Here is a 24996-nt window from a genome sequence, read left to right as displayed (position 1 = left end):
AGTGGTTCAACTACTACAGTTATGAAGCGACAAGAATACTTTTTGTGCAAATGTGGTAATTACGTTGCTTTCTGTGGAGGATTAAAAAAAAAAAACTCTCGGATTTCATCAAAAATATCTTAATTTGTTTTCCGAAGATGAACGAAGGGTTTGGAACGACATGAGAGTGAGTAATAAATGACAGAAATGTGATTTTTGGGTGAACTAACCCTTTAACTTGACTTTCTCCTGTCGCTTAACAGAAATGTTAATTAGTGACCCATCAGGCTACTATTTTTTTTTATTATTTACTTACTTTAGGATAATACTTTATTTGTTACTTATTCTTATTACAAAGAAGACATTTAACTGTCAGTGTCCTGGTAGCAAGACACTTTGCACACTTTTTATTTATTGCCCTTTTCCCCTATCGCATATTTCAGTAATCATCAGTAAACTAGGTTGCATTTTAAAGCTTAAACACTCAAAATTTGTCCTGTGAAAACCGTTTTCAAAGTGGACATTGCGTTACGATGGAAACTGTATTTTACAACATTTTAGCAAGCTTTTTGTGATATCTGCTTCAAATTTGGATGCAGTAATCTGCTGAATGTCTTGTTTAATAAGTGTCTATGCTCAAAAAGGGGGTTGACAGTTAACAGGTTAAGTTATTTGTAACTTTTCTTTCTCTTTTTTAACTTATGTTATAGATAATGAGGATGAGGACAGTGACGAAGAGGACAGTATCACAGAAATGGCCACCAAAAAGTCAAACTCAGAACCTCCAAACAAGCGGATAAAGACTTTACAGCCATGATCTTCAGAACTGTCATTTTTCTGTTATTGCCTTTATTGCATAAAAAGGTGTTGTTACATCAGTGCCCTCCTTTTAAAAACCTTTATGACAGCAATATGAGTTTAAGACAGTGTTAGGATTTTGCCTTGTTTTGTTTCCATTCTTTGTTAATATATTTTTAAGCTATTTAAAAATGTTTTTATTTTTGATAACTTAAGTTTCCTACAAAAGGAAAAACATAATAGTGCAAAGGGAAAACTGTTTCATCATTACATTTTTCCTGTTGCAAAAAGGTTATCAGTACTTAAGTTTCATCATCTAAAAGGTAATAATAAACCACTGTGCAATAAAATGTCAGTGTAACAGTTTCAAAAGAAAATGCACTGCACATTACATTTCTTTATTGTTTTTTTTTTTTTGTCAGAATCCAGAGTTGTTTTAAACCAGTGTATTAAGATTGCAATGGAAAGTTATTAACAAGTACCCATTAAACATTATCATTATAAATTCATAGTCAAGCCCTTTTAGACAAAAACAATTTGCCTTTTTTAAAACTTTTCAACAAATTAATAAAACCATCCACATATATAACCAACGGCATTGTCGCCACAAAAGAAGTGATTTTAAAGATTGAAACACTTGGGTCTGTGGCACAGGCTCATCTAAAATTAAGACCCATGGTTATATTAGTCTTGTGCCAGATTCATTACAACCTACCACACCCAGCAAGTCTAAATAACCTTTGCATTTCTTATGCAAGATAAGATTATTCACACTGTAAAATTATGCTGATATCCCTCAACAATAAGACATGAGATTGAGTGCACTATTCCACAAGACATAAATATGAAATTGTTTTCCGAAACACAGATGTCTTTTCTCTGAAGACACTTGATTATCACTGATACATAATTAGTATTTGTCAAATAAACACAAATTAAGAAATAAAAGGAAAACACTCCCTTTCCATTTCTAGAGCTGACAAGAAATCATACTTGAACATAAAATACTGATATTAAAATGTATTCATCACAGATTTTAATACAAAAGTTTTCTTATTACAACTTCTTTCCTTGATTGCATTTTCTATTCAAAACAAATAAGATGGACACTTATAAACAAATGGGAAATGTGGCACCACTGTCAGTGGTTTTCTTATTTTCCTCTAATACAATGTCCATTGGAGTCAAGAACAAACAGCTAGAGCATTAAAGTGACACTAAAAATCCATTGCCCTCATACTATGGAAACATTAACACTTGTCTGCACTGACAAATCTTTATTCATCTTGATTTATAGGAAATCTACCCATCATTAGAAGTGTAATTCAAGTAGTTCATGCAGCCCCATCAACATTCTCCACATCTTGGACTATGGCTTAATTTCTTATATCAAACTTATTTTTTTTTTTTTCAGTTAAATCAAGACAAAGCTTCTAAAAACGGTACTGTAAGACTGAGCCAACATGGAAAATACTTCTGGATCCTATTATAAGTCTACTTTGATTAAAATGCGGACCGATTTTGCCATTCAGTTTGAAAGAGTTTGAAACCTCGCTAGCCTATAATCCAGTTTTTGCTAAAATACACAAAAACTGGTGTGGAACTGCAAGTGACTCAAACAATTAGTTGTTAAACTCAAGAAAAAGAAAAACATTACAAAAAAAAAAGGAATCCCAAGCACCGTCCCCATTTATTTCCTACAAAAACAAAAAAAGTCAGGGCCAAGTCATAAAAAATAATAATCTTATATATGAATGCACTTTTGTAGTCGCCCAAACGTATGGCACCAAGATCTGATCCCACATCTTTAACAATCACTTCAAGTGTCAATCAGCTGCAGCCTGCTAATCTGATTGGAGGCCTTGGCGAAGGTTTGGTGACGGTTGCAGAGAACAGCAAGGCAGATGGGCAGAATACAGTATCCTACAGTCTTGGGGTCCGCCCTGGTGCAGGAGTATAGAAAGAGAAACACCTGGAGGTAGGGAATGAGGAAAATGGTGGCCCACACCCAGAAGGGCAGGAGGAGAAGTCTCGTTTTCAGAGTCACTGTCCATGAGGCTGAAGAAGGGGAAGAGGAAGAAGCATCTCCCGACCATTTTGTCTCCACTCCAGATGCCTTTTCTACTTGTGCCAGTGCAAGTCGGTTGTACGTTTGGCTGATCTCAAATATATAATACACAGCAGCGACACTGGCTAACAAGTACAGTCCGACACCTATCCACCCCATCCGCTGGCGGAAATTCATCATTCTCCATGCTCTTCTCTGGAAAAACAAAGTCAGACAATGCATTCAGTGCATGACAAGAAAGCAAACACTTACATGGGTATGAAACCATGTGATCAGTGGTGTGATTACTGCTCAAGTTTGAGGAAATAAAAATGAAAGCAACTCAACTTAAAATGTAAACCAGCATTAAAAAATAATAAATAATTAATTATTAAATATAAAATTAACATTAAATTAAAATATTTAATATGTATTTCAAAACATTTTCCAAAACAATTAAGCTATCTTGTGTACGAAACACGTATCTAAAACTACTAATCTAAAACTAATCTTATTATTAAATATATCGAAAAAAACAAACATGAAGCCTTTCAAACACAAGAAAGCTCACACACCATCTGGAGATTACTCAAAGCTGTTGACTAGCACTGTTGTGTCATTTTATAGCAATACGCCCCCATTATATCGACTAAGCACATGATTTCGACTGAGTGTTACTTACAGTGATCACACGATCAATCCATTTTGCGCGGTTTTCAGGGCAATATGTTTCTCAAGCCAAAACACACAACGCTGTCACAGGATTGTTGTCATAGGACTCACTTCCTGGAATTTCACATCCGGGAAGTTCCCGTGAATCTTCGGCTAATTTATTATTCACCTAGCAAAGGACTCTACTGCCCCCCAGAGGCTCTCTGTCATATATGCAATGATTTTTTGCTTACAATCTGAGTTGATTTATGTTCGTTGAACTGGCAGAACTGGTATAATCTGAATCAGCAGGTCATCTTGTTTGATTTTCACATGAAACATCCACAACAACTTTAACAACTTTATCTACACATTGCCCTTCTACAGAATTGTTAGCCTATATTGGTGGTAAATGGGAAAAGCATAACAATTATTTTGAACATAAGAAATGTAAATTAAACACAGAATAATCAGTTTTAGGCCCTAATGATGGTGGTGGTGGTGGTGGGGTCTGGTCTTGTGCCTAATATAATTTTTTCACAATTTTCAGTAGGGATAAAAGGTAGAATACAAGTTTGTCAAAACACGTTATACCAAATAAACAGGCGGGAACGGTCGTGTTCGCTGGAAGGAAATCAGAGCAACGTGACGGTGGGGGAACGCCTTGACAATATACTGTCAATATTTTTCCACTCACTTTACATATATATATATATATATATATATATATATATATATATTATATCACAAAAACTATAGTGTTTTGTTTACATATATTTTAGGTAATTGACAGTCTAACGTTACCTCGTCGAAAATTACCAATAGAAATTACTTAAAAAAAACTCCATACCCCTGTTAAAATCCCCAGTGTTACAACACTTACGTCTCTACCACTCTAACCAGCCACGGCTGGTTTCCTTCTTATTTCTTATTTGAAGACATTTGAACTTTGGTACAACCAAATACAAATGAATGAATCCTGGAGCAGTTGTCTCGAAAAAACCATGCAAGTTTTACCATAAGCCCGCCTCTGAAAGAGGGTGTGTCTGGGCAAGCAAGTTTCGTTGCTGCCCAAATGGCCAATCAACATTACATCGCTAATCGACAGCATTGCTAAGTAATGGACAGACCATTTGGATATAAGGCTTCCACATCTGAAGTTAGACAAGGGACACGCGCAGGTTTCATACTGTGATGTGTCATGATGTGTTTGTTATGTCGATACGTGTTGCTGTCATATAAATAATGTGACGAAGTTGTCATAAAATTGAACAACTATATTTAGAGAGAGGGACACGCATTCTGGAGGACACTAGCAATTCTGGATGGACTATTGACAACAGTCTAATCCTGTGACTTGTCGAAAGGAGCGAAACTCGTAACTGATCAGAGCGCATTGATTCAGCATATTGATTCTGTCAGGTAGGTTCAAACGTGCCGTCATGAAATTTTCTGTATGTTTGACATTAACCACCTAACTATTGCTTTTCGTTTAGTTCACAATACTTAAACAGCTGCTGGTCGATTTCTTTATTAAAACACTCTGCAATTGGCCTGACATCTCTCTCTCTCTCTCTCTCTCTCCAGAGATGCAGACGTTCGTGAAAGGAAAGAGAGTTGGATACTGGCTCAGCGAGAAGAAGATTAAAAAACTCAGTTTCCAGACCTTCGTGGATTTGTGCAGGTGCGTAAAAGCGCATCTCAGCGCGAGTCAAGACCTGGGAATAGTCAGTCTATCCAAAATACCTATGGCAAGCTGTTTTAATACCGGTTCCTTTAAACGAACTATGTGCTTATGTTACTAGAATACATTTTTACAGAGCGGTAAGTAGCCTAATGTAGAAGTGACGAGTAGGCTTTTTCAATTTCACTAGCGAGTTCAATTAGATAGTAATAGCTTCTATTCACTTCGGACTAATGTGTGTTCCGTTTGTTTACTGGTACATATTTACGTTTAACTATTCACGAGGTTCTAGTAGCTATTTCCTTATGAGATACCATCTATTTCAAGTGTGACTGAAAACGTTTCATATCTCGCAAGTTACAAGTGCTTTTTATTACTTGTCATATTTTCAAATACAGTTCTTGCTAGTAAGAGTAAAATGGTACTAGTAACAATTTGAATACATGTAGCCGATAATAGCTACTAGCACCTGTTTAATTGCTGCTAGGTAAACTGGGATACCTTTGAACAAGTAACAATGGAATGGTTATTTGACACAATTGGAATGACTAGTAGCAAAGAAATAAGAACTAGTAGGTAGTGATTGAAAAAGAGTCACTGTTTGGGTTTCTTACTACTAATTTAAAAAAAAAATAAGTGCGAGTAATTTAAAATATATACTAGTTAGTTTTAAGGAATAAATGTTAAAACTGCTTGCTAGTTAATATTAGCAAAATAAGATATTTACAGTGTCAAAACATGAGTGTATAGAGTTTATAATTACTACTTACAAATTCAGTTATAGAGAATTGAAACAAGTGAGACTTAGAGAAATAGTGTTATAGGATATAGGGAACTTGATTTATCACACCTCCTCATGTCCTCTTGCCTCATCTTTCGTACAACACTCATCAACACAGTCTTGGTCAGTTTACTGTATCCAGTAAATGTAGTAAAAACTCATTACATATAAAGCTATTTCTTCACTATTTCTCACTGTCATCTCTGTTCTAGTTTTTACTTCTCTGAACAATCTTCTCTGAAAAAATGTTTGCAAACTTACTTGCAAACCTCTGCCCCTCACCCCAATAAACCATGACTCTAATAGAAGTCAGAATGGATTTGAAATGTACCTACACTCTCACTGCATCCATCATATGATATTTTCAAACATAAAAACAGGGATACCCTTTGTCAATGCAGTCAATCTACCTGTCATTTGCTATTCGAGGGAGTCCCTACTCCCTGCTGAAATTTGTGAGATTGCTTATAAAAAAACTAGAACTTATAACACTGTCCTGGGATTCTCATAATTAGACGGCTATAAAACTCTCTGTGGAATTCTTGGTCATAAAAAGACAAAGGACTGTACAAAGTTCACCGGTTACCTGGATAAGCACCAGGCAGTCGAGTAGTCTTCAATTGCACAGACATTCGAAGTAACATTTCTTGCATATCTGTTTAGACTCCCTGCATTCCTAAGAGTCTGCAGCAAGATTGTGCCTGTTACTTAACTGATTCAAAGCTAAATCATGTGTTACATTGTTCAATTCTGCACTGCATTGTCATCAATAAAGCCATAAATGTTCTGTTTACTGAGGGAGGACATGCCTTAGATGCGTATCAATGTGGATGATGTATCGTGCGTAGGCTATATGACATTTGTGAGTGAATGTTGCGTGTTTTTGAGTTAATGTAATGTGATCTCCTTTCTTTCATGAGCATGTTTTAGCCTACAGATAACCGGTTTGCAATGGGATTTTACCTAAGCTTGTGAAACACGTTCAGTGATTTGTTATTCTTTCTGACTGGCGTTTTTGTCTTGAGACTTTCGTTGAAAGACTAAGATGTTTTCACTTTGTTCTGAGGATTTAGAAACAAACTACTGACTCAGCACTACTGATAAACTGCCTCACAGTGCGTCATTCACGTCAACAGGTTTGTCAGCTGTTCTGGGTCTTTTCAACTTGATGACCTAAAGCTGCCCAATTCATGAATTTGCAAAAATACAAATATTCTCAAAACACAAGAACTGATCAATCAGACAGACACATTGTTCATTATATGCATCGTCTGGAAATAGAGAGGAATGATACTTAATTTCAAGCATGTGTGTGTATTTGTTTGTGTTATGCTTTCATGGTTTTTTTTTTTTGGTTTTTTTTTTTGAGAACTTGAAGAATTCTGACCTATTTGTGTGAGAGACAGCAGTCCAAAGCTAAAGAGGGCTGCTTGTGGGTTGCCAAGTAACAGGATTTTTTTCTGTCTTGTTGAATTTCATCTTTCTAATAATTTGTCTCATTGCGAAGTTCTCATTATTCCAAATTCAAGTCAATGTTGTTTATCATACAAGTCAACAATGCTCTAACTGCATGTTACATGGAATCGATATAAAATATTCATAGTTTGTCTTTCATCTTTTTTGCTTTCCAGGAAACAAGGCATAGAGATGATCCAGGTAAGACACCCATTTTTCTTTTTTCTTTTTTTATATGGCTTTTCTGTGACACACAAAGCCTGTCCATCAATGTGAGGTCGGTGCCACAATATGATTGTCAGCATCTGCTCTAAACATAACAAACATGCCTTTCATTAAATGAAAATGAAGCTATTATGCCTGGAGACACTTCAATTCAATACATTCTATTGCTGTTAAGTGCATTGCATTACTAGACAAATAGTCACCTTTACTTACAGTTGGAATTCTACATTTTGAAGTTTGTATTGCACAATTATAAATGACTTGCTTAATAGTGCTGGCATTGCTTACTGTAATGCCATATTATTAATGCTCATACTTTGACTGCATGAACTTTTTTTGTGTGTGTGGCTGTTTTACTTATCTTTGCCACTGAATAAATGCCAGTAAAAACAGCTTATAGAGGGCCTAATATAGCCTAACATAACAGAAACATAAGTTTGCCTTTATAAAATTGCAGGGAAATTGCACTGATTAGCCTTTTCTTGGCAAGTACAGTTTGTATCAGGCTGATCAGTCAAAGCTGAAGCATTGCCATAATAGATTATCCTATATGTTATTTTTCAGCTTATCAAGTAATTCTATAAGGACATGCTGAGGACATTAGTGCAGTGGGATAACAGAGTACACAGGGGTCTTTAAAGGGATAGTTCAACCAAAAATAAAAATTATCCCATGGTTTACTCACTCTCAAGTCATCCTTGGTGTATATGACTATCTTCTTTCAGATGAACACAACCGGAGATATATTTTAAAATATCCTGGCTCTTCCTAGCTTTATAATAGTAGTGAATGGGAGGCAAGATTTTGACGCAATGTGTGATGTAGGATGTAGGAGTATCCTGTGCTTGAAGTGGAAAAATAAAAGTGCCAGTACTCCTCATGCTCAGTTCAAAACGCGTTCCTGAAAAAGGGAGGGTGTGGCGGGTCTCCGTACATGCAAAATGTCGGAAGTGCCGGTATGCAGCACAGCCAGTTTTCCTTGCATACCGGCACTTTCAATATGTTGCATGTACGGAGACCCTCCACACCCTCCCTTCTTTAGGAACGCGTGTACCGGTCCATTTCAAGCACTGGGAGCATCGTAAGCTTAGACACCTCTCACGGTTTAAACAAATAAGGCTGTGCAGCAATCTCAAGCTCCTCTTCTCTTATATTGAAATCCTCATACATTTCTCTTTAAAATTTCTCGTTTTAGACATCTGGTTGGTGACTGATGTTTTGTTTTGCTCTATCCTCTGCGCTCCGCATCAGTCATTGCGTCATGCATCGGGTCACGGTTACTCTTTTGCTGCAAATCGATATGTACGACTGTCTCCTGGAAGCTATTATAGTTAATAAAGTTTTAAATATGGATATTTTTCCTCCAAAAACCCATCGTTTCACTTCAGAAGGCATTTATTAACCCTCTGGAGCTGTATGGATTATTTTTATGATGGATGGATGCATTTGTTTGGGTAGTGAACCCCATTCACTACCATTATAAAGCTCGGAAGAGCCAGGATATTTTTAAATATATCTCCAATTGTGTTCATCTGAAAGAAGATAGTCATATACACCTAGGAGGGCTTGAGGGTGAGCAAATCGTGGAATAATTTTCAGAATAAATCTGTCCTTTTTGATAACAATTGCTCTGTAAATAGATTCACCTGCAATGTGTCCATTTTGTTCTAGTAAGATACACCTGGCTTTGTCAGGAATGAGAGCATTGTATTTTTGTCTTCTACAGATGTCCTTAGTTTCTTATATCTACAAAAACAATTAGTACCCCACTTCAAGTGCCGATAAACAGAACATGAACTGTTCTTGCACGACTTTTCTCAAGTTAGGCCATCACCATGTTTGCTCAAGGATTGAGATTTAACAGCATTATTGGTATTTGTTGAATGATACTGTTGCATTTCCTTCGCTTCACCTTGGCATTGATAAATCATTAGACGCATGACTCACAGAGATGTAAAAACCATTAGAATGTATAATGTGAAAAGTTTAAAACATTATCATGATTTTGTGTGAGACCACAATGGAAATCTGGGATTTAAAAATCTATTTAAACATTTTCACTAGTGGTCTCAGACTTTTGGACCCTGCTGAATCTAATGCTTTATTTTGGAGTAAATGACTGGCTCTTTGTGGTAATGTTTTTAGCAGCCATATGAAGATAGTATTTGCACATTCCAGTAGGACATGCCCTTGTCAACCATGTTTATATTGCGGTGGCCCTGAGATACGTAAGGGCCTCTTATAACAAACTAAGCTGGTTGAAGTGAAAATGAGGTATAGATTTGCTTGCAACCATAGACCTCAAGGCATGTCATTGGTTCAAAAAAAAAAAAAAAAAAAGTATGTTTATGGACAAACATTGTTCTTTACTGTTTTGTCATGGAAAGTGCATTAGTTATAATAAAAACTCTAGGAACACAGTCACATTGTTTTGTTTTGGGACTTGCATGTGAAGGCTGGTAGACTAAACCAAGGTCCTTGTTCCTTCATTCTGGTCCTTTACTAGAGTCAGACCCTTATCAATGAAGCTGTCTGGATGAGTGAAACACTGAGGGCGTTTCTCCACTCCCAGGATGCATATTAAACACCATTTTGCTATCCAGCATGTAGGGCGTGGATACCAAAGAGAGTAAAGAATGGACTTTGACCTGTTTGCACATCATACAATAGGCTACCCAGCTGCACCCAGTCATAGATTTTATATGATCTGTAAAGTACTTAACAATCTAACAATCAGTCCATGGGTTAATCACTTTAGACAGGGGGAGTGTCATTAATTTGATTAAGATAATGTAATCATTAAATCATTAAGTCACTAAAAGCGATCATGGGGAGACGGCTTAATTTCATCACTTCATGCCATCACTTATTTGAAAATTAATGTTTTTGAATATCTCGCATGATTTATGGCTTTGGGTAGTGTATTTTCTGTGGGCAAAAAAAGGTAAAAAGTATTTATCGGTCAATATATTCTGCCTGTCCTACTTTGCTTATTAACCTATTTTATAGGTTCATAGTACATTTATATATAGTTCAAGAACTGCAGTTTCAGCATGTCACCATAGAGATAAGATAATTACACTTTTTCAAAAACATATCCACAATTGTTTCAAAAATATAGTAGCCCAAGGGTCAGGAGAGTGCCAACATAATTATCCTTATAAACTAATAGTTTTGTAAGATTATGAAACTATCCTTATAAATTGTCATTTTTTGATTATTTTTATATTTTATCAATGTTTTGAATGAAATCTCTTATGCTCACCAAGGTGGCATTTATTTGATCAAAAATACATAATATTGTAAAATCTTACCATTTAAAATAACTTTTCTATTTTAATATATTTCTTCAGTGTCAAAGGGTCCTTCAGGAATTATTCTAATAGGCTGATTTGGTTTGTTAAAAAGAACATAATTTATTTGAAATAGAAATCTTTTGTGATATTATAAATGTCTTTACTGTCATTTTTGATTAATGTAATGCTTCCTTGCTAAACAAAAGTTTGAATTTCTTTTTAAAAAATCTTACAGACCCCAAAGCTTAGAATGGCAGTGTATATACATATTGACTAAATGATTTTTGTATTGTCGGGACTCTCGTAATTGATTAAACCTCTCAGTAATCAATTTTGAAAATGCCAAGAAAATGACATACATAGAAGGATGTTTTGTTTGCCATAACCTCCTTGGTTTACACTTAACTTGGTGTAATGTTGGCATGCCCCTCACTGTTTAACAGAAGTTAACAGCAAGTTATATATTTAGTTCTGTTTTCAGGAAGAAGTCTGTTAGATGGGGACTGGAAATAGAACAATGATAATCTAGCAAAGCAAATAAGGCCTCGATATTTCCAGAAAGCAATATAGCTCTTTGCCTGTTTAAAAAGCTACTTTAAATGACTAAAACGCTAAGACAACATTAATGTGATGTAGCGCATGGCTGTCTTATGCTTTACATCAGATGATGTGTTTACCATCATAGTATCCTCTACAAAAAGGAAGTAGAGGAGTCTTCTCTCTGAATTGTCATGGTGTCTTCATGGAATCTATGTGTCACTTTCTGTGTGTCATCTTCTTCATTCTTTGTCTGTGTTTTCGCAAATTGTTTGTCACAAATAAGCGTTGGCTATTACAATGTTTCCAGGCATTGTCATCTGAAACAGAGCCATTTAGGGAATAAGCTAATAAGCCTCTTAGGATTACCACTTTCTCTGTTTCTGGTGGGCGGCGCAGCACAAAGTCCTTTATTTGGTGCTGCCTGGTCTAAGTATTTTAAATAAAAGTGCACTTAGGGATGCCCACATCCCCTTTTAACTGCCTAGGTCATGTACAAATGCCTCTGATGTTTGACGAGAATTGTGGTCTGATCCAAAATAAATATTTTCTCATCCCCAAAGGTTAAACCCAAAGGGACCACATGTTCTTTGTGGCCCAACCAGCCGTTCTCCATGTTGACGACATGTAAAGCATTCAGAATACATTGTGCTGTCTGTCATACACTGAATAGTAGATTGTTTCTGTACTATTACCATCATATTTATGAATCTGAATTACTGTGAATTTAGCTTTCTAATGTCAATCAGAGTTTGGTAAATGAACACAGGCTGAGAGAACACAGCCACTTTCCCCTTTCCTCGTTGTGATGTGTTTATCTGAGAGTCTCAACCATGTATCAATAGGGGTTGAGTCTAATAAACAAAAAATAATCTGGTTTAGCTGTCAATTATGCATTGGATTTGACTGACATGTGATTCTGTATTTATTTGCTCCATATGTGAACTCTAGAATTCACTTTGTTTTCAGAGTTTAGCAGTACAGTGTCTGAGTGACAGCACAGATCACACCTCACAATTAGCATCACGTCATAAACGTCTGTTCTTCAAACATCCCTCTTGAGCAAACTGAATTTTGTGGAAAAACTGGAATTTCAAAATGTAGGCATGATGTTTATTTTGTCAACCTGTTCAATTGAATTTGCTAATACTTCTTCCAGACGGTTATTGCTGAAAAATGTCTTGTGGATGTTTACTGAGCTCTTGGCCTTGTTCTCCCGGTCTAGCTGGATCTGAGCCAGCCAATAGAGAAGCAGGGTCCATTTGATGTCATCATCCACAAGCTGACCGATCACATTGTTGATGCTGACCAGAATGTCACAGAGTCTATGCTACTTGTTCAGGGTGTTCAGGTAACTAAGCAAATCAACTCAAGTATGCCATAAACTTGTCATGCTTCAATCATATATATATATATATATATATATATATATATAAATCATTGAATTTCATTTGAATTTTCTATGTCTTTTTCCAGGACTACATAGATGCTCACCCTGAAACAGTGATTCTGGACCCTCTTCCGGCCATTCGTACCTTGCTGGACCGCTGCAAGTCATACAAGCTAATCCATAAACTTGAAGACTGCATGCAAGGTCTGTCTACAGCACAGATACACAAAAATACTTGTATGTGATGAAATAAGGCAAAGTACAGCTGTGCTAAATACAATTATTAATAATGAGCAACCCGTTTATAGTGGTGTCCCCTATTTCAAATTAGCCGACCCCTAAACGGCATGTAAAGAGAAAACAAATTGTGGTTTGTCACTTTACATGTCAGTTAGACATGCTCTTTCCATTTAAGTGGGCTGGAATAAGCTGGATATGGAATAGACAGCATTTCACTAATTCTAAATGTTGTAAAGGGTTCTATAAACCAGGCCTTTAGATCCTCCTTTGTTCTTCACGAGGAGGGCAGGTTTTTGCCTTTGCACAGGGGAAGTGTGAGGCTTATGGAGGGCTTATGTCCTAAAGCTGCTGAGTCGTTCATTCTTTGTGCTGCTTGTGCCCCGCATTCACTGGCCACAGAAAGAACAGGAGGCCCGCCGGCTCACTACAAGCCAACAGAATCACCAGCTGTGAGAATGGCGTAGTGCCTAAGGAATTCCATCACAATCTGCACTCTTATTCAAAATATTCAGCCTAAACATTTCCACACATAGGTATTTACAAATATACTACCATTCAAAAGTTTGGGGTCTGTAAGAAGTTTTTTAAAATAAGTCTTTTATGCTTAAATAGCTTGCATTTATTTGATCGAAATACAGTAAAACAGTAATATTATGAAATACTATTACATAACTGGTAACTGTCTACCTAATAACTGTTTTCTATTTTAAGTAAGGGATAATGTACATCCAGCCGGTTGTTATCTCAGAATAAACCCCCACTGGGTGATCAGAACCCCGACGCTTATTACATGGCTACTTGCCACATAAGTAAATTATTAGACGCGAAATATTGATCTGAGTCTAAATATTTTATTAGCTCTTTAAACGCCAAGCTCCTGCTGAGAGAGCAATTGCTAGCGCGGCAAGTTCAAACTAGACGGACATTTAAGGGATACAGTACAGTCACACCACTTATTAAACAGCATTTCACCACATAAATAATTATGGGGATAAGAGATATTGATCTGAGATGAAACTGTTTTAAATACGTACCTGTTTGTTGTCTTATAATCCAACAGTGTACAAAACAATAGTTGCAGAATGGCAGCAGCTGCATGAAACAAGAGAGAGCGAGTCCACGAGACTGGATGACATAATTAAATAACTGTACACAAAATATTGATTTGACTGAGATTTAATATTTTATTAGCTCACCAAACACAAAACTTTGAAGAAAAAACGTTCCTAGCAAGCATATAGCGCTGCTGACTTCAGTTACCCGGATGAGACTGTGTTATCTGTTTTCAGCGGTTGTTATCGGGGAATAACATACCGCTGGATTGACCAACCAGAATCAAGTATTCCAGAAAGCCGTGTAATATTTCTAAAAATGTAATTTATTTCTGTGATGGCAAAGCTAAATTTTTGTGAAAACCATGAACATTTTTTTCAGAATTCTTTGAAGATAAGAACAGCGTTTATGTGAACAGAATTCTAAATGTCTTTTCTGTCAATTTTGATCAATTTAATGCATCTTTCTTTACTAAATAAAAGTATTAATTAAAGGCGCAATATGTAAGATTAGAATATCCAAAAACCACTAGAACAATGTTATATATTTTGTTGACTTATGTACTTACATTATCCCAAATGTTCCCAAGAATGTTTAAATCCAGAGAAAGAAGCAATTTTTAACCAGGACCGTGATCGTGTCCGTGCATCGCCTATCAATGACATCAATTACAATCGGTTTCCGGTTTTATTTTGTAGAAACCATGGAAACACCAAAGACGCTTTAATATATTATGTGATTTATTAGACAGGTGAGCAAGTTTGGATGGACAGAAAACTAATCATGCTATATAGTTCAACACAGTAAGTCTTATTGTTTAAATCTCGTTTTCTTGATTTACAGCGAGTATAACATGTTTTACCATGCCTGATATCGATCTGGTTTACTGCAGTGTGCATTAAGTGTCTCATAGTAGCCTCAGAGCAAACGCAGAGTAGCACTATAACAACTTTCAACACACAAATGTATCTAATATGATAAAACAGCGCTGCGACTGTGGCATAATAAAAGTTCCGCTGCTCTCAAGACGTGTGTCGCGCTCGTCTCTCATTAGCAATCACTCCAGCGGCCTCATTTCTGTTCGCACAGCACTCGGCCCTGCTCTGCTTCATACTATAGTAATGTTACTAAATCTCATCCATAAACATTTTTTCTGCCCAAGTCCTATCCCGATTCTTTTCCACCGGCTGTAGACATGAAGACAACACCTCCCATGATTCAGCAAAATCAAGGCGCCATCAAGCTACGCCTTTGTTTTGAATAAGCGACCTCTAGTGGTGAAAATTTACATATTGTGCCTTTAAAAAACACTTACTGACTACAAACTTTTGAATGGTAGTGTACAGTGGAGTTTCAATTTGCATTCTTTTAGAATTTAGTTCAGCGTTTACATTACAAGTTATAAAATTAGGGTCCCATTTTGAGTCAAACAGTTAATTAAATCAATTAAAATTACCATGAATTATAGAATATCTTCTTTGGTTTGTCCCTCTTTTGCTTTAATGACAGCCACACTCAAGCTGCATAAACTCCACAAGTTTGAGTAAAACCTGAAAATTATAATTGAATGGCTTTCATAATTGTTCATGGAAAAATCTCTTGTATTCAGAGCTGATGTTGTCCAATCAAAACCATATCATTAATGTTCTCCCGAGAGACGTGTGGGTACAGGAGCGTCAGCTGAATGTTAGTGTGAAGTTAACAATCCTCCTTGGTGCTTCCCTTGTCTCTAAGAAAGAGACGACTCTGTTTAGGATACAAAGGGAGTGACTATTTTATCGGGCCTATTCACCAGGCAACCACCTCTATGGCTATTAGCTTATGAAACAACACTGCAAGGGATTCTGGGAAAAGAAAGATAACAGTTCATATACCCTGTGTATTACGCAAGATCCTTTTTGAAATAGCTCAATTGCCCAATACATGCATGTTTGGCTCTATCAGCAATTGCCATCGATGACTGATTTTGTTAAATGAGACACTTTTTTCCATGAGCTAATCAACTACGAGTCCATATGATTTGATGACAACAAGCTGTAGTGGAAATGTTTGAATGCAAAACAAGTACTGCATCACGAGATGTACATTTATGTTCTTACTCATTTGCAGTAAAGCTCAACAACTATTTTGGACGCGTTAATCTTGAGTTGGGTTGTGTAAATTGGTGCTCATCATGTGGCTTCATAATGAATCATAATCAACTCATATCCCCAAAAATATCCACATTAGTGCACTTTAGTTTATCTCATACATAATTGTCACACATCGCATTGCTTTTTTCAGCCTTTGTGGCTGTTTTAAAGGTTACTGCTTGTTTGATCAAATGGATTCATGTTCCTTGTCTAATGTGAAATGTGATGCTTTAAATCGCTGAGCTGCGTGGAGCCGCTCAACTTAGAAAAAGATTGTTTTTGAGGGGCTATAAATAGACTGCACTTTCGCTCTTGGAAACGAAGCTGTTTATAAGATTTTATTGATGGTTGCAGATCAAAAGCAGGCTGAAAATTCACAGATACCTCAGCGGTTTAGTTTTAAATGTTTCCATGGATCCAGTAGTAATATTATCCTGTAGAAAGAGTAGTCATCACTTAAAATGTGTGCCGGCTACACATCGTTAAGATCCCCATCCAAACTCACTGTCTACAAGGAGTTATGCTCAGGGTGTGCTGGTTAATCTTGTTAAGATGTTATCATTTGGCCTGTTAGAGAGAAAAGTGAGATGAAATCAAAACACATTGAAGAAAACAACTGGGGGTTTAATACACCACCTTGACCTTTACAAACAAAATCTGGGCCAAACATGTTTAGGTCCATAAAGAAGATGTTTGTCAGAGCTTTCTTGACATTGACATAGAGTTTCTTTATATTTAAAAACTGTGACTAACTTACTGCTAATAATCATTTTAAGAAGTGTTTAAATATACAATGCTTAACAAATTTATTAGACTACCTGTCATAATAAAGAGAAAACACACATATTTTAGGAATCTGTCATAAACTTGTTTAAAACGAAAGATTTTATTGTCATTTATGAGGCAAATAACAAACTGAAACAACTAAATAGTTCACACAAAATAACCAAAAAAACATATTTTATTTTTTATTTTGTATGGCCTCCTTCGGCCTTGATAACAGCTTGCATTCTTGCTGGCATTGTTTTTATGTAATTTTGTATGTACTTTTTATGTACTTCTCTGTTGTTATTGACTTCCAAATAGTTTCTAGTTGTTCCCAAAGACTTGCTTTTGATTAAACTTTTGTGCGATCTACCATTAAATCACAACAATAATTATATTTTACCATTAGAAACACTACTGTGACTAAAGAGACTACACATTCTGGTGTGGATTAACTATTACAGAAACAGCATTTATTAATCTTTGTTAATGTTAATTTTAACATTTACTAATACATTATTAATTCAAGAGTTGTATTTGTTAATATTAGTTAATGTACTGTGAACTAACATGAACAAACAATGAACTGCTGTATTTTTATTAACTAACGTTAACAAAGATTAACAAATACAGTAACAAATGTATTGCTCATGGTTAGTTCATGTTAGTTAATACATTAACTAATGTTAACAAATGGACCTAAGTATAAAGTGTTACTGTTTTTGGAGAGTTGCACCATGTGACATTTTATAACCTTATTACTTGCCTAGACAAACTATCTGATATTGTTAACTTTGGTTTTTCCTAAAGAAGTTTTTCAAATATTAAGCAGTGAAGTTTGTTAAAATGTAATTTTTTCTTACAAATGATAGTAAAAAAAAAAAAAAATAATATATATATATATATATATATATAAAAGTTTATGCAAAACTACTTAATCAGAATTTCATTATTTAAGTGATTTTTTTCTTCATTATGATAGCAGGGAAGTTGTATCACCCTGACATTTTTTGACAACACCAAAGTAAATTTTAAACCTGAACTGAAAAGCATGGTCATTACAGAAGATGTGTATCAAGTCATTGTATGTATGAAATGCTTCTTTTTTTTTATGTGTGTTTTCTGTAGATGACAGAATCTGCTCACCTCCATTCATGGTTCTCAAGAGTGAATGTGGCACTGAGACTCTGGAGCAACTCCACAAACATGGAATCACATTTCCTTTCAGTAAGTTTGTAATTTAAAATCAGTAGTAATCTTCATGACAATTTACATACATAGATTTGCACACACGGCTCATCTCATTCAGAACAGGGGTTTCTCTCAACAGTCCTTTTGACTTCAGAGGAGCTGTTTCTTATATATTTGCTCATGTGTACTGGAGCGACATTTTCACACACCCTATTTCTGTTTGATTGCAGTCTGCAAAACCCAGGTAGCTCATGGCATTAACTCCCATGAGGTAAGAAGACATACACTCCAGACTTTACTCTTCTGTAACCTGCACTATTTTTCATATCTCTTACGTAATAAGCTACAGATAAGTATCTATTACATAAGGAGTGCTACATTATATTAGTTAATCATTTCTAACGTTGAATGGTGTCTCATTAAAATGAATCATTATGAGCTTGAGTATCACAACTTTTTGTAAAGTGTAGTAAAGTTAGAGAACCGAAGAAAGGCCTATTTTATATATATATATATAATTTTATTTATTTTTTTTTTAACATTATATTTTCTTTTCCATCTCAACAACCACTTCCACCTCATAGAATCCATCATGATTCATTTCGGTTGCTTAGGACCATATACCAAAATTTATTTCATACTAAGTATAGTAAAATCCATTAACATATTTACTGACATATCACTTGAGACTTACTGGTATAAATATGCTCGTTTAACTTTATTTGGAATATTGCACAATGCACAATTGCACAATTTCTTAATATTAAAGGGTTAGTTCACCCAAAAATGAAAATTATGTAATTTATTACTCACCCTCATGTCGTTCCACACCCGTAAGACCTTTGTTTATCTTCAGAACACAAATTAAGATATTTTTGATGAAATCCGAGAGGTTTATGACTCGTCCATAGACAGCAATATAATCACCGCTTTCATGGTCCAGAAAGGTACTAAAGACATCATTAAAATAGTCTGCAGTGGTTCAACCTTAATTTTATGAAGTGACCAAAATACTTTTTGTGCACAAAAACAAAACAAAAATAACAACTTTATTCAACAATATCTTCTCTTCTGTGTCATTCTCATACGTTGTTTACATCCAGTGCTTCCAGGTTCTACGTCAGAACGCCGACTCATTATTGGCCGGCTCCTGCGTCAGCATCGCACGCATGCGTCGTGCTGCTCACGTGATCAGCTTTGGCCAATACTGAGCTGGCATTCGGACATAAACACGGAAGCCTTCACTGTGCTTTCACTGCATAAGGATAATGAAAGGGAAGAGAAGATATTGTTGAATAAAGTCATTATTTTTGTTTTGTTTTTGCGCACAAAAAGTATTCTCGTCGCTTCATAAAATTAAGGTTGAACCACTGCAGTCACGTCGACTGTTTTAATGATGTCTTTAGTACCTTTCTGGACCTTAAAAGTGGTGATTATATTGCTGTCTATGGATGAGTCATATACCTATCAGATTTCATCAAAAATATCTTAATTTGTGTTACAAATATGAACGAAGGTCTTACGGGTGTGGAACGACATGAGGGTGAGTAATTAATGACAGAAATTTCATTTTTGGGTGAACTAATCCTTTAAGCCTAAAATGTGTTTTAAAATCACTATTAGTAAAGATAGTAAGATCTCTGTATAATATCAGTCTTTAAATGCAAGATATTTTTAAAGTGTACCTAAAAATTATACTTGCAATAGTTCCTTATTAGCACAATCAAATATACTTCAGTATATCTTTAGTTGGACCTCAGCACTACTTCTAGATAACTAAAGTTCAAAACCAGTTGTTCCAATTTAGCAGACTTTAAGTATACCAGTTTAGTATACCAACAGTACAATTGCAGGCTATTTATATTAAGCACATAAATATGTAAATTGTATACTTTGCATACTTTGCAAGGTATTTCAAATACATTTTGGTATATTTATTTTTCACTTAAAAAAATATATCAATTGTGTATTTTCATGTTTCCCCCTATAAAGAAAGTGTAATCCCAGAGCTCTCATTGCACTGAATCACAAGTAACCCTGCTTTCTTCGTGGATGATTAACTGGGGTGCAGCCTCTGTTGCTATGGTGACCATATCTTTGATTCACAGTGACTAATGTACAGTCAAAGTCTCTGATCACTCGCATTCCTTCAGAATACTACTTGAAGACACTAGTAACTCTGTTTTACGGTGTTGACAGTGAGGGGTGTACTAGATTAATATGTCACCACTGACTGCTGAATGACTGTGTGCAAACAGGTTGATGGTCATGTGTTTTATGACTGTGAGCACATAGGTTTACTTAGCTAAAGGAGATAAAAGGAACATACATGGACTGAGGGGGTTTTGGTGTGGCAGTTTTAGTGTCGTGAAAGTACATCTCTTTTATTTGACTTTCCTCGTTTGCTCTTTTCATTTCAAGATCACAACAAAAATCCATGTATTGTATCATGTTAATTTATAACCAACCTGCTCTGCAATGTGTTACGTTGTTGGTTTGGTTTGCTCTATAGATGGCCATTATATTCAGTGAGGAAGATCTGAAAGACATCAAGCCCCCGTGTGTCCTCCAGAGCTTCATCAACCATAATGCAGTGCTGTATAAGGTGTTTGTAGTGGGAGAGGCCTACAGTGTGGTGCAGCGGCCCTCGATTAGGAATTTCCCATCTGGACCCACAGGTCAGTTGAGTCACACCGACATCCCTGTGATGGATGATTCAAAGTATTTGTTGAATGTAATTTGTTTTGAAGTATTATACTTGATAAGTGAATCAGAAGGCAAACTCTAAGAATCAAATAGTTTCAATACTTCAAAGTTTCATGCCAAATAAACTACTGTTTTTATAAAAAAAAAATTTTTTTGAAAGAAATTAATATCTTTATTCATCAAGGACACATTAAAATGTGTCAAAACAAAAGTGACAGTAAACAAATTGTTTCTTGAGCAGCAAATCGGCATATTAGAATGATTTCTGAAGGATCATGTGACACTGAAGACTGGAGTAATTATGCTGAAATTTCAGCTTTGCCATCACAGGAATAAATAACATTTTTAAAATATATTATTAAATTAACAATATTACTGTTTTCACTATTATACCTTGGTGAGCATAAAAGACTTGTTTCAAAAACAAACTTTTGAAAGATAGTGTATACAGTTTTATAATAAATGACTTTGGATTCATCAAGGTTGAAGTTCGTTTCATGTAGAAATAAATAAATCGTTGCAAATTGCACTCTGTGTGTGTGTCACAGATGGGACACAAGTTCACCGGGGGGCATCAAAGCCAGTAAAAACACTTTATAGGGTGCCAGGTTGAGGAATTTAGACATCGGGTCTCTTTCGGTTAGTTTTAACCATCCACACAGGCATATATGCTAACAAACCTACTTGGTCTGGAACTTTTTTATAAGGTTACCTTATGTTTGAAAGCTGTATCAGAAACAAAGTGAGATTGACATTAATGGCACTCGTGAGCAACCCTGTGTGATGGCGAGGCCTCTCAGCCTGTCTCGACCATTCTGTCAACATATGTTGCTGATGTTTAGACCCTTTTCCTCTCTTACAGAAAAGTGGTTTATTTTGTCTTTGACGTGGTATTCATTAAATAAGCAACTCAAAGCTTTTCTTCTCAAATGTCAGTGGGGTTTGGTGAATTATGCCCCTGATGGACAATCAAATTCACTGTTGCCCAGATTTTGTCATTTTTGTTGCATAAACTTTACATAAAATGAAGGATTTCGGATTTTTCTTTGCTGAATAAATGTAGCTTGCACGGACAAACAACAACAACAAAAGTTTTTTTTTTTAAATTAAAACAAAATATGTTTATAGTATATACACTACTATTTAGAAGGTTGGGGTCATGTCTTTGAAAAAAGTAATTAAAGCTGAATTTTTTATTAAAAGTACAGTTAAAACTGTAGTATTGTGAAATATTATTGCAATTTTAATATATTTTAAAATGTAATTTATTACTGTGGTAGCAAAGCTGATTTTTCGGCATCATTACTCCAGTCTTCAGTGTCACATGATCCTTCAGAAATCATTCTAATATGCTGATTTGATGCTTAAGAAACATTTTATTATTATTATTAATGTTGAAAACAGCTGATGCGTAATATTTTTGTGGAAACCATTATACGTTGTTTTGTTTTGTTTTTTATGAATAGAAATTATGGTCCCACTTAATATTAGATGGCCCTAACTACTATGTACTTACATTTAAATTAATCATTTGATACAAAGCACTGATTGTGTACATACATGTTTTTACATTGTACCTGCATGCAATTACATCTGTAATTAATTTCTGTAATTACATTTATATACACTGTTGACTTATCCCTTACACCTTAACCCACCCTTAAACCTACCCTTACCACAAAAACCTGTCCCTAACCTTACCCGTACCCCACCCCAAAAGCAGCAAAAGTGTTTTTCAATACAATATGAACACAAGAAGTACACTGTACTTATTTTTTGTTGTAAGTACATAGTAGTTAAGGCCACCTAATATAAAGTGGGACAGAAATTATTTTAAACAGAAATCTTGTTTAAGTATCACTCTCTTTTGGTCAATTTAATGTGTCCTTGCTGAATAAAAGTATTAATTTTTTTCAAAAAGAATTTGATAACGCCAAAATTTTGAGCAGAAGTATAAAAAAATTTCTTTGAAAACTGAATAAGTTGTGTTTTCTCCTCTAGACAGGAGAGCAATATCTTTCAACAGCCATCACGTGTCCAAACCAGAGTCCTCGTCTCACCTGACCTGCGTAAGTCAACATGCCTCATATTTATTACTCAAGTAATGCTTTAACCCCTTCAAGTCAAGAAAGATTATGCTTTCCTTCAGTTAAACTTTTCTGCTAACATTTGAATGGTACCTGGAAACATTGAGCAAAATCATTCAATTTAGACACTTTATTTTAAATCTAAAAAGCAGTCCTGATATATAACTAAAAAGCATGTTTTTGCATTCGTATTGAATATTAACCATACATGTTCAACAGGCATTTTATATTTTTTGTGCCTTTTCTGGTTTCCTCTAGAGGGACAACATGGAGGGCCAGTACTGGGCACCAAACAATGATGTCATTCAGAAGATTTCCAGAAGGTTACGACAGGCCCTCGGCATTTCTCTGTTCGGAATTGACATCATCATCAACAACCAGACCGGCCAGCACGCTGTCATCGATATCAACGCGTTCCCAGGTACGTGCAGTTCCTCACAATCCCTGGAGTGGTTAATATATGTTATCTTTATGCACCACACACTATTCCCACTTTCAAAACCAGCAGTGCAATAACAGACCACATGGTGTCAGTATGGAATAATAAAGAGGCCTTTTCATTTATATATATATATATGACTTTATAAACTGTTCACTCGATAAAGGCATTTTGTGTTCAGTTTTACATCATTATTCAGCTAAAGTCCCAAAGGCAGGTGTGGAACATTCTGGAAGGATGGGAAAAGTAAATTCAAAGCCCTTCATTTAAGAACTCTTATATTATCTGCAGGCACAGCTGTGTCTGTCGGCTTACAGTATGTTTAAAAGCCACCTGGCCTTCCCTTTGCTTGTTGCCATGGTGATCTTGTGTATGTAGCAGGGAACAGCACTTTGATATCTCTCAGTGGTACATCCGAGTCCCATGACACCACAGGAGTAAGACAACAGATGATATCTTCCATTTATTGATCTGCCTCTCCGAGCATTCACAATCCTTTCACAATCCCATTAACTACTGTAATCTGAAACAACCTTCATTTTTCACCCAGGTTACGAGGGAGTGCCTGAGTTTTTCGATGACCTGTTGAGTCATATCGCCAGCATCCTGCGGGGTCAGGCATCTAGCGGAGCGGCATGCGGTCATCTAAAAGTGAACGGGATAGCGCAGAGTCCGTCTGTGGCCTGTGGGATGCACTGTGGCTTGCTGGGAAATGAAAGCAGTTGGTTGATGGACAGCGAGGGGATGAAGAAAGGTCCCCATCAAGGACTGAGTTGTGGTGGTGCTTGCATGGCTCCAAACTTTCATCAGCATGGCAGATCCAGTTTAGCAGCGGAGACATCTTCGCAGTGACATGGAGAGCCATTGCAATATTAATATTTCATTACTGTTCACAAACCAAATGATCCCTCATCAAAGGGTAGATGTATAGAAAAGTCCTTTGTGCCAAATGTGAATTGTGTTGGAAATGATTAAATGTGTATTGATTGTCTTTTCATTTATTTAATGTTTGAAAGGGGCGACCTGATCTTGGAAATGTATGTGATTTTCTTTTTTTTTAATAAACGTTGCACTGAACATGATTTTCTGAGAAAAGGGCTTTGTGGAGGAACAGAAAATATTATTAATGTTAGTATATTAATGAGATACTTGAAAGGAAAATAGGTGTCATGATTTGGGTGTAAGACATTGCACTATTTAGTGTCCAGCTGGCTCTAAGCCTTCTCTGAAGGTAAGATTTTTATAAGGCTAATCATTTCACATCTAGAGGGCCGGGAAACTTTGTTCCTTGACAATGTTCATTATTGGCTGAATTATCCTTTCAAAATCATGGACAAATTTGTTAAATTTGCTATTTTGACAATTGAGTTTGTTTGTTGGTCTGTTTTGTGCCCCATCACATTGTGTTGTTCTTGTACATGATGTATACTTTGTAAATATGTTAATTTTTTTTTTTTTTTTTGAGACAAAAAAGAGCCTCTGAAATAACACAAAACAATGAAATGGACAATAAAACCAAACTTAAACATTGGGAATTCTT

General features: G+C 35.7%; 2 protein-coding genes across 4 annotated transcripts; one reads left to right on the top strand and one right to left on the bottom strand.

Moving 5' to 3' along the window:
- Window positions 1–1159: 1159 nt before the first annotated feature.
- On the bottom strand, window positions 1160–3659 carry tmem251 (transmembrane protein 251). Of its 2 annotated transcripts, none has more exons than XM_051873907.1 (2): window positions 3507–3659; window positions 1160–3040 (listed from the first exon to the last, which is right to left on the bottom strand). In XM_051873907.1, exon 2 carries the CDS (start codon window positions 3023–3025, stop codon window positions 2597–2599), a length of 429 nt encoding a protein of 142 aa, XP_051729867.1. In that variant the 5' UTR covers window positions 3026–3040; window positions 3507–3659; the 3' UTR covers window positions 1160–2596. The 2 variants fall into 2 exon arrangements, with proteins under 2 accessions (XP_051729867.1, XP_051729866.1); XM_051873906.1 differs by having other exon boundaries at window positions 3400–3594.
- A 905-nt stretch (window positions 3660–4564) lies between these two features.
- Window positions 4565–24991, top strand: itpk1a (inositol-tetrakisphosphate 1-kinase a). Of its 2 annotated transcripts, XM_051874562.1 has the most exons (11): window positions 4565–4897; window positions 5063–5159; window positions 7572–7596; window positions 12679–12804; window positions 12930–13047; window positions 18162–18260; window positions 18455–18495; window positions 20737–20902; window positions 22932–22999; window positions 23276–23438; window positions 24007–24991. In XM_051874562.1, exons 2-11 carry the CDS (start codon window positions 5065–5067, stop codon window positions 24306–24308), a joined length of 1203 nt encoding a protein of 400 aa, XP_051730522.1. In that variant the 5' UTR covers window positions 4565–4897; window positions 5063–5064; the 3' UTR covers window positions 24309–24991. The 2 variants fall into 2 exon arrangements, with proteins under 2 accessions (XP_051730522.1, XP_051730524.1); XM_051874564.1 differs by lacking the exons at window positions 4565–4897; window positions 5063–5159; window positions 7572–7596 and adding an exon at window positions 10999–12553.
- The last annotated feature ends 5 nt before the right edge of the window (window positions 24992–24996 follow it).

The sequence above is a fragment of the Ctenopharyngodon idella genome, chromosome 20 (assembly GCF_019924925.1).
Source record: "Ctenopharyngodon idella isolate HZGC_01 chromosome 20, HZGC01, whole genome shotgun sequence".
Taxonomy (NCBI): domain Eukaryota; kingdom Metazoa; phylum Chordata; class Actinopteri; order Cypriniformes; family Xenocyprididae; genus Ctenopharyngodon; species Ctenopharyngodon idella.
This window is presented reverse-complemented; position numbering and strand designations above follow the sequence as displayed.

What these genes read in the sequence shown, in the direction of transcription:
- itpk1a (XM_051874562.1), top strand. Translation starts at nt 5,065, where the DNA reads ATGCAGACGTTCGTGAAAGGAAAGAGAGTTGGATACTGGCTCAGCGAG. An exon ending in TGGAATCACATTTCCTTTCA is followed by an intron (nt 18,261 to 18,454) that starts GTAAGTTTGTAA and finishes GTTTGATTGCAG; the next exon opens with TCTGCAAAACCCAGGTAGCT. An exon ending in ATGGCATTAACTCCCATGAG is followed by an intron (nt 18,496 to 20,736) that starts GTAAGAAGACAT and finishes TTTGCTCTATAG; the next exon opens with ATGGCCATTATATTCAGTGA.